Below are 10055 nucleotides of genomic sequence, written 5' to 3'. Positions count from 1 at the left end.
TTAGATAAAATCATGTTTTATTATTGTAAGCACATTAGAAAGAATAAATTATGTCATACAACAGTAAATTCTGATTCTTAGAAATTTTAAAGTAACATAACCGGTATGTTCATCACATTCTTACACATTAATGTGGATTAGCGTTACTAAAGAGACAAAATCAGATGGAGGAAAGAGGGGAATTTTGTCAGGCAGTACATGAGAGAATATAGGAAGATTGTGATCAGGAAAAATGTCTGAAAATGAAATGAAATCAAACCTAAATGGCCCACCAAAAAGGAACAATGCCAACAACTATTCATCTAAATAATGCAACAACTCCCTGGAGTCATAGTCCTCAATGAATTTCTCCATGGCCTCAACGCAGCGCTTGCCAATGTCCCGGAGGTTCTCCTGCAGCGAGGACTGGATGGGACGCTCCAGGGCTGGATCTTTTGCAATGAGCATCTTTGCAACCAGGCCAAACATTTCACATTCCTGATAGTACACCTGGAAGTCAAGCATAACCGCAGAGTCAGGCCAAACACCAAAGTTACAGGAGGAAGGACACCAGAGAAGAGAAAAAATGGGAGCGTTGGAGGAAGACCGAGTGGAACTAACGAGTTAGGTGGGAATCCACGTCATGCATTTCCACTGAATGGATTAACACAGAACCACTCACATCCAGACTGGTCCTAAGCGTCCACTGTGCAGTGACTGTTGTGCACATTTTTGCAACCGCTACCATAGTGAGACTCCTTTCTCTCACAGTGTTTCTACGTTCCTGCAACCATGGAGATATGAGAAAAGCAAAAAGCAAAAGCATCTTCTCCCATCAAGTGGGTGGAAGCACAAGGGCAGTCTTCCACACAAACAGCAGGCCGACGAGCACAGCCTTATGCGATGTTTGTCACATTGAAGGCATCATTAAAGCACGTGCCAGAGCCTCTCGTGATACAGGTGAGCCAGTGATGCCTTTTTTGATCAACGAGGGAGAAACAAATCAAACGATGAGCAAGACCCCCTGTGACAAGCTTAGACAAATAAAGCCAATGGTGACACTTACATTGCCTGAGGCTCAGCACTTCAAAACTGATGTTTATACTACAGGAAACAAATCTTTTGTTCCTTGTTTCATGTCTCTCGACGATTACTGAGATTTTCACCCTGTCACTCTCTCTAATCCTGGCTTCTCTTATCTCGTCTTTTCCTCTGTTTATAGCCATGTTCCTCCCAAGGTGTGTGTGTGTGTGTGTGTGTGTGTGTGTGTGTGTGTGTGTGTGTGTGTGTGTGTGTGTGTGTGTGTGTGTGTGTGTGTGTGTGTGTGTGTGTGTGTGTGTGTGTGTGTGTGTGTGATTACACTCCCCCACCTCATCTATCTCTCTCCTCTTCTGTTGGATGGCTCTGTCTCGTGCTGCCATCTGGCTCGCCGTTAAAGGGAGCTCCCCGTCTCTGCTCCACTCTCTGTCTTTGCTTGTAGTTTCTCTGTGATCCCTCTCTCTGCTTTGGTTCCTTCCGTCCTGGAAAACCTGCAACAATAATCAAAACCACTGTTAAAAAATAAATAAAAACTAAAGAGAAAACAGGAACTGGGCTGTTTTAATCACAGTTTGCCAAAAACACAGCTGATAAAAACCATCATGATTGATGTGCTAATGAGCCGAGGTAAAGCAGACAACAACCTGACAAACTGCAGTAAATAACTGATGTTACAAACACACAGTGCAGGTGTACATGAAACCTACGGTGTGAGCTTAAATCAGACACTTCCAGAACCTGAGCTCTAAGTGTTGATGCTTCCTGATGTTTGCAGTCGCTCAAGCAAACAAAACAATGGTTTCACTACGTTTTTTTGTTTGTTTTTTCAGAACGTGTCCACCAACAACCTTCTATACCCATGATTTAAAACATGATCATCTTCTGGTAAAAAATAAATAAATAAAATAAGACATTTTGGGCATGTTTCAAAGTTTTCAGTGATCTCCAGATGATATCACAGATAAAAAAATCAATAGCACTCAGAACATGTGTCTCTCTTTGCAAGCATGAGATTTTTGTTCATAATTTGTAAAACTGACCCGAGATATTAAATGTTGAATATGGAACAATTTCATAAAATTAGATGTCGCTTTGATGTTTCCACCTTTACATTTTTACTACAGTAGATTGGCTGTGGGGTCCATCTTTGACTGGTGGATTCCAAATCAGTTACAGATGAATTTATAATAATAATAATAATAATAATAATAATAATAGATTTGATTTCTAATGCACTTTACATTTCAATGAAATCTCAGAGTGCAATCATTACTGATAAAATCCATGCAGCAGTTGTCTTCTAGAAACCCCTGCAGGAAAAGTCTCCTCTAACTGAATGGGTTGAAGTTGAGATCTCATGAACGTCCTCTAGTCCTGAGCTCCATCTCCTTAGATGTTTTGTGAGAACTTTCATAAGCTGTTTTTAGATATTGTTTAAAGTATTTTTCTGGTTTTCTTCTTTCGTGCAGCTTCAGAAGCTCCTCACTAGTGTCTTAGATGAATGTCTATATGGGCAGAAAAGTACTTTTCACACTCCCAGCATCACTAATGCTAATAAAACGTGGGATTCCATTATGTTGTAGCATAAACAGATGATCCAGCTCCACTGTCAGCTAGGTCCACCCCTGTCATAATGCTGTCTTCACCACCAGATGATGCTTTGAGCTGTAAGCCCACCCGTTTCTTCTTGCTCTTCTTCTTCTGTGATTCTGGTCCAGGTTTGTCTTTGCTCCATCTGTCCAAATAATCATGTTCCAGGACTGCGTACTACATTCATAAAGGCATGCTTTGATTGCAGATTTTCTAATGACACGCTACCTCCTCAAGAGTCTTTTAATACCCACTGCAGCTGTCCTTTAGCGGTTTTCCAGAATGTTCCATGTTGCTGAACTCACCAGGGTATTCCCTTTTTCTTAAGAAACCAAATTTAGGATTTGGATTCAGCTAAAAGGTTTATTGTTAGCCATGAGTTGCATCATCTTTGGACGGTGTGATCTCACAAAAGTAAAGGAGATTAAAGTGAACCCACTAGAGATGCACCAACAAAGGCATCAGGTGATCAGACTCAGACAATAATCAGCATGAGTGGCCAAATCGGTGATCAAACAAACTTATATTTTCTCAGTCTATTTCCACCCTGTACCTATAAATATCCAATATTCTTTCTGATCCATGAATTCACCATGGCAATGTCATGTTCCCAAGCCGAGGTGAGTCACGCCCTCTCCAAACTAACCGTTATTGAGCTGATTTCCCACAAGTGAGGAGCGGAGGGGGCTGCAGCTGCATAAGATTCCCAATCAGGAACTCAGGTATACAAGGAGGATGGAGACACCTCACTACGCCGGATGATTGCTCCAGTTTAGGTAGCCCCAGCCACTCGTACTTGTTATTCGCTTTTGACTCGCTTTTAGATTACTCGGATTTTTGAACTCGGACTATATTTGGATTACGCTTTTTGGATTACCCTCACGTCTGGTGTTGTTGCCTCCTTTCAGAATCTCCACACACCTGCCTCGCCCTTGCCGTTTGAACTCTGGATTCATACACCACATCCCATCCTCCTCCGTTGTTCCTGTCTGGTCCCTCTCTGCTACCTCACCCATCCCGGATCGCTCACCCTCTGCCCAGCGCTCACCTCGGCTTCCCCGCCTCCCTCGTTCACCCCAAGCGCTACATGGACAAGAGCTGTACCGCTCACTCCCCACAGGACTTCCCTGTGCTATTTTTGTTCCCGTTTTCCAATAAAGAACTTTTCTTTTACTCTACCAGCTCGTCGAGTTTGATTCTACACGTCTTGGGTTAGACACTTACCTCGAGTCATGACAGGCAAAGCACTAATTCACACTAGCAGCAACATATTGTCATATATAATGGCATCTCTAAAAAAAACACCTCCACAATAAAGCATCCGACTCTCGATTACTGATGGCCTAGATGGAATCTAAACCGTTACTGAAGCTAAATTGACTGTCTAGCAACGCTCTACTGGAACCTCGCAGCCCTGGCCAGTATTGTGGCACTAACAACCACACCACTTTCAAACTAGGGCTGAAGCATTCTGGAAAGTAATCTAATCGCGATTTTTTTTTCTTCACTATTGCAATTGCAATTTAATTCATGATTATTTTCTCAATGGGCTTTTCTCATATTTTTCAAATAACTTAAGCAAAAAAATTATGTAGCCTGTACAGAATATAAACAAGTTTATTTATCTATATATCATACCGTAAATCCTCTAATACAGGGCCGGGCCTGTATTTGACTCAAGCTCATCAAGCTCCAGGCCTTTATTGGAAGGAGGACCTGAATTAGAGGCAGGCCTCAATTTCTATTTGAGCAAAATGAACTAATGGTTCGCTGGAGTTTTCGACAATTAAAATTGCGCCCACATTTTCAAAGTTAAACACATTTCTTTTAACAACGGTAGTTTCTGCTTCAGCCCTCTCCCCCCTCCCCCTGCGCAGCGGCCGCAAACTCACTGATGCGCCTGCAGCCTCTCGAAGTTCCTGCTGCTCTAAACATTAAGATAATTATTTTATTTTCTGTTCCTCACTTCTGATTACCTTCAGTGGTGTTTGTTGCAACCACCAGGTACAAAAACTAACTTGTTTTTGTTTGACTATTTTTCTGTCCTGCCTGTTTATTATATTCCTCGCAATCCTAAAGAGAAACTGCTACCTGGGTTCATATATATTCACCTTATGAGTTACCTTTGAACTGCAGTTCTAAAAGATCTGCCGACCGCAAAAACAGCGGAGTGCTCGCCGGCCACATCAGTTAGGTGCGTCACAAAGGACAAAACAGGTGATGCGCCCCGCTCCACAGCAGCGAAACGCATCAGGCACAAATAAAAGAATAAAAGACAGAAAACATAAAAGGAAATGAGCCGACATGAACGATCGCGTGTTAAATTAGTTTTTGAGGTGGCGACACCTGATTTGATAATGTTACTGTGGCCGTGCTCAGGACGCAGATGTCTGGAGCACGTCAACAATCAGAGCTTTGCATGCGCAAGCTGGTTAGGGTTAGGATGGGGGTGAGGGGAATGTTAAATTGCAAGAGGGTAAACGTCACAATTTGGTTAAATGTCCGTTTTACGGCGGGTGTCAGTGCCGACGCTCTGGCACAGCACGTTGCCCCCCCCCCCCCCCCCCCCCCCCCCCCCCCGAGCAAAGGAGCTTGTCACCTGCTGACAGCAGGCTGCTGTCTTTTCCGTGGACTGCATCTTGCTGGTCATTATCACGTGACAGCGACTAGTCGATGACAGGCATAAAAAGTCACCATAAAGCGGTGAAGTCGACTAGTGACTAGTTCATACAACCTCTGCTACTGCAGCAGCACCAGTGTTCTGCAGCATAATCAGCACATTCTCTTTGAACTTGATATCAAATTTTCGCCTCCTCTTCGTCTCCGCACGGTAAAAGTTACCCTCGCGGTCTACCACTGGCAAATCAAAAGTGAGAAGGATGACACAACCGCCCCCCTGTGGTACTTGCTTGTTACCACATTCCACCCGGCCACAATAAAAAACCAGCCATTATTCACCTCCGCCGACTCCGACACCGGCCAAAATATGATAACCGGCAGTTAATTAAATACAGGCTAATATTAGAGGATTCACGGTATCTACAATTTTATTGTCTACATAACCATAAACACTCACAAGTAAAGACACAATTTTGTATTTGATGGTGCAATGCTTTGCAGCCAGGAGCACATCCCTTGAAGGAGCATCAGCAACACCTATGAAAATGTATTTGCAGGAAACAAGGGGGTCTCGTTTATCGAAGTATTTTGTGTTTCGAGTTTTTGACATCTATCCATGCAGAGCTTCCATAGTTCAGTTACATCCATAGCTGCTAGCCAAAACTCAGTGGAGTTAAAAGTCTCTTACTGTTTTCTGGCGTTACTAAAATATTTGTCTGTACTTATTTGATTGATGGCAGTTTTAAGCTTTTAATTAGACTCCAAATGTAATCGTTTGGCATGTTCCTAATTCACAATTTGTAAGAATGTTATCAGCAATATTAGCATTAGCATCCCTATGGGTTTTTCCATGTATATTAACATTGTGCTGCCAGTCAAATCGCAGGCTTTTCGATTAAAAAATCGCCTTTTGTCACATTGCAATTTAATTGCATATGCAATTAATCGTTCAGCCCTAGTAAGTCACTTAAATCACCTTTCTTCCCCATCCTGAAGCTCGGGCTGAACTGCAGCAGATAGTCTTGACCATGTCTACATTCCTAACTGCACTGAGTTGCCACCATGTGATTGGCTGATTAGTAATATGTGTTAGCGAGCTGGACAGGTGTACCCAATAAAGTGGCCAGTGTGTGTGTGTGTGTGTGTGTGTGTATATATATATATATATATATATATATATATATATATATATATATATATATATATATATATATATATATATACACACACACACACATTCTAACAGACTTCTAGATACGTTTCCATTCAATTTTTGTCGATCTGGCACCAGTAATCTTCCCTGATATTGTGATCTTTTTACTGGGAAGTGATATCTTAAAGTTTTCTGCTGTTAAAAAGAATGACTCAGTTACCATTGTGTCATCACACTGACACTAATACTAAAAGGTTGTATTTTAATTTTCCTCATGAAATAAGTGCAGATCGTGAACTTACGGTGAATTGAATGTCCGTGTCTCTAATGGAACTGGACCTGGGTGGGACAGCTCTGGACGCTGGAAGACAAACAGAACATTGGGTCACCACAGCAGACCAGTGTGTGCTCTATTGTATACCAACTTACTGACCCATATCAGAAAGTCTTTATTCTCAGGTATCATGGGTCATTTACTTTTGCTACAGTCTGAGGTCAACACAAGTTGTGTCACATTTGCCTCCTGAGCAGTTTCAGACTGCAGCGCTCCCATGCAAAAGCTATATCTCTGTTATGGTTCGTTATGTGCTGCGGTAAGTCTCTCCCTCTCTTCATCTTTCACACTCTCATATACACACAAATCAGCGATGAGTCACCATCATCGCACCATCACTCAGGCACACAAAAAACCTGTTCCACTCTCACACATACACAAACACACACCTCCACAGTGCTGCAGTGTGCGCACAAATAAAAGTGATGTGTGCAAGGATGGAGATGGAGATTTTTCAGCCACACACACACACACACACACACACACACAGCAGAATAAAATCGGATACAAAGACTTCTAGTAAAAATCAGAGTCACAACTATGAAAACAAAGCCGATTTCTGCTGTGTACTTGTGAACTGTTCCCACTGAAAGATGATGAAGAAAATCCTAATTATAAACCCACCTACAGCTAATAATATCACAGTTCTGTTGAGGACACACGCTGGCAGGACAGCAAACAGCTGACTGAAGACACAATCCTTACGTTGTGTGCTGGAAAAGCTTACTCATGATGAACATTGTGTAACAGCAGCTTGTTGCTGCAAGATGGAAACTACCTACCAACCAACAGGCACCACCATAAGCAACTGCCCTCCAAATGTTTGTGAAGCAAACACGAGTGTTAAAGCCTGGACTTGACTGTACCACCACCTAGTGGTGACTGAGCTAAATGCAACAGAGCAACATAAATCCGATGGGTTTCTAGTGTCTTTTTACGGCTTTTACTTGGATTTGTGTCCTTTTTTTTATTCTTTTACATAAAATAGCTGAGCTGTGCTTAAAAATTGGTCTCCCAAAAGGTTTTGTGGCGAAACATATAGTCTTACACATTATATCCACATACAAACAAGTGGTTAATTTATGAGGGATTATGTAACAATATTAATGTGAAAACCCCAGAAAAATGCAGGACTTGAACTGTGTTTGTTGCTGCAAAATAAAGATAAACATAAACAGTTATTTAACTTTTTTTATATTTTAGGTATTTTTAATTATAAGGGTTTTAAGCCTGTGTGTATCTGCACGCCCGGCACAATAATTACAGTGTGTTTGTCTCGTTACAAAGGATTAGAATAACAGGAATTGTGCTGTCTGGATTAGCTGACCTTCGGTTTTCCTCCATAGTCTTACGATGCTAAACGGCAAAACGGGATTATTAGTTTGGGAGATAAAAGCAAACATTATGTATACATTCACTGTAATGAAGTCAATAACACACATTTTTATTTTTCTGTAAAACTCTGAAACCAGCCTCATGTGGAAAATTCATGATGACATGAGACCAATCACATAAAACTTCCAAAGTGGAAAACATCATAAAAGTCAAACTTATATTTCATCAGAGATCTGAGTTCAAATGTTAGTGAAGGTCACATGATCACATTTTATTTCAAGTAATTGTTTTTTCTCCTAATCTTACCTCCAGCATAATAAACCACATAAAAAATTATAACATTATGAATATTTAAATTTGTTTAAACTCACCGTTTGGTTTAGAGGGCGAACTTCCTTCACTGCTCTCTCTCTGCGCTGACCGCTCCCTTTCTCTCTCTTCCTCCTTCTGCCTCCCCTTCTCCTTCGGGGTAATGTGGTGAGTTTTAATTGGGAGGTAATTTCTACGAGGGATGTGAGTTTGGGGCTTCGGCTGCTGGTGCCTCTGGCTGCTGAATCCAGCTCTGTGGATGAAATGATCATCTCTTGGAAACCTGCATCACCATCATCATGAAAATGGAAGACATTTAGGTCACTTCACCTAAATATAAATGAGTGAAAACAGAATTATAGCCAAATTATTAACCCGTCAATCTAACCGAGGCTTGTAGGCTTGTCCTACAGACTTTGGTTTATGAGATCTGGACAACCAGGCCCTGGGCCTAGATGGACTTCGCACTCTTCTGATAGCCCTATGGTCCACCTGTAAAAACAAATAAAACACTTCACACATTAAAAAAAAAGCGGGATAAATCTCTAACACCGCTAAAATAAAAAGTCCTTTTAGGTAATGACAGGATGTACCTTTTTGGTAAACATGCTGCTATCAGTGGGCCTCTTGTCAACCTGTCAGGCAGCGTTTTACGATATTATTAAAGCTGAAACAACTGGGTCACATATTACAACATTCTACAGCTTTCTGCTTTAGTCAAGGTACTTAGTTATCAGCCTTGCATTTCAGGTAAATAAACAAGGTAAATAACCATTTAAACATAAGGGAATCAACATACTTGCAGATGAAAGAATTACACTTTAAAGGGACTTTACGGAGTTTTGAATTTTTATGCTGGTGATTGCCCCCTCAGGCCAAAAGCGGAAAAATGTGCGCAACTTTAAATTGACAAAGGACCTTGCTTACGCACATTTTGGACATGGAGAGCACCTGCTGTGTTGCTGCTGAGAAGGATAAAATTATGAAATCCTGCAGCATTATCACTTGTACTGTACAAGTGATAATGCTGCAGGATTTCATGTTATCCTTCTCAGCAGCAGCACTGCAGGTGCTGCTCTCCATAGTCAATTTAAAGTTGCGCACATTTTTCTGCTAAGTTCTCTTTCATAAATCCCAAAGTTTGCGTGGAAAGTTGCTTACGCAGTTTTCCGACCCCGTTTTGTGCGTAAGCAAGCTTGATAAATGAGGCCCCAAGGGGGTAAGTGAAAAATAATTATGTTTGTGTGTAGTTAGATAAAAGTCGATTTTAATGACGAGATTATCGTTTGTTGCTCAAATGACCGACAGTAAAAGCAGGTTTGGTTAAGTTTGCTACACTTTTATGGTGTGCACGTGACACACTCAGGCAATGACTTAAGTTTAATTTGTGTCATATTTACATTGACTTCCTGGCTTTCTGCTGCTCGTATGTGGTCCATATCTGCCCGTTGCTGAATCTTTATAAGTCCTTTTACTTTTGCTCCAACTCAACAGAACAGGAAGAAAAGCCTCGCGTTAATCCCGTCCATCCATCTGTAAAGTGAAACTACCTTTTCCTCACGCGCACCTCACCTGGCGTTCGATACGCGTCAGCTCACGAGCTGCTGGAAAGCTTTATTTTCTAGTTATGTACTTGTTGTTACTAGTGGCTAAAAGTGTAAAGCATCATCCGGGGTTTACCACGCAGCAAAATAACCC

The 10055-nt window shown here is 41.5% G+C and overlaps 1 protein-coding gene across 6 annotated transcripts; it reads right to left on the bottom strand.

Annotated features, from left to right (window-relative positions):
• Positions 1–10055, bottom strand: LOC107391141 (periphilin-1). Of its 6 annotated transcripts, XM_015968247.3 has the most exons (8): positions 9930–10055; positions 9758–9843; positions 8951–8992; positions 8746–8849; positions 8420–8640; positions 6682–6740; positions 1350–1508; positions 1–489 (listed from the first exon to the last, which is right to left on the bottom strand). In XM_015968247.3, exons 2-8 carry the CDS (start codon positions 9794–9796, stop codon positions 295–297), a joined length of 819 nt encoding a protein of 272 aa, XP_015823733.3. In that variant the 5' UTR covers positions 9797–9843; positions 9930–10055; the 3' UTR covers positions 1–294. The 6 variants fall into 6 exon arrangements, with proteins under 6 accessions (XP_015823733.3, XP_015823738.3, XP_015823734.3 ...); XM_015968252.3 differs by lacking the exon at positions 8951–8992; XM_015968248.3 differs by having other exon boundaries at positions 8420–8610; positions 9758–10045.

Source organism: Nothobranchius furzeri, chromosome 15 (genome assembly GCF_043380555.1).
Source record: "Nothobranchius furzeri strain GRZ-AD chromosome 15, NfurGRZ-RIMD1, whole genome shotgun sequence".
Classification (NCBI taxonomy): domain Eukaryota; kingdom Metazoa; phylum Chordata; class Actinopteri; order Cyprinodontiformes; family Nothobranchiidae; genus Nothobranchius; species Nothobranchius furzeri.
This window is presented reverse-complemented; position numbering and strand designations above follow the sequence as displayed.

What these genes read in the sequence shown, in the direction of transcription:
- LOC107391141 (XM_015968247.3), bottom strand. Translation starts at nt 9,796, where the DNA reads ATGGACCACATACGAGCAGCAGAAAGCCAGGAAGTCAAT. An exon ending in CAGAAAGCCAGGAAGTCAAT is followed by an intron (nt 8,993 to 9,757) that starts GTAAATATGACA and finishes GCTGCCTGACAG; the next exon opens with GTTGACAAGAGGCCCACTGA. An exon ending in ACACGGACATTCAATTCACC is followed by an intron (nt 1,509 to 6,681) that starts GTAAGTTCACGA and finishes TTATTGTTGCAG; the next exon opens with GTTTTCCAGGACGGAAGGAA.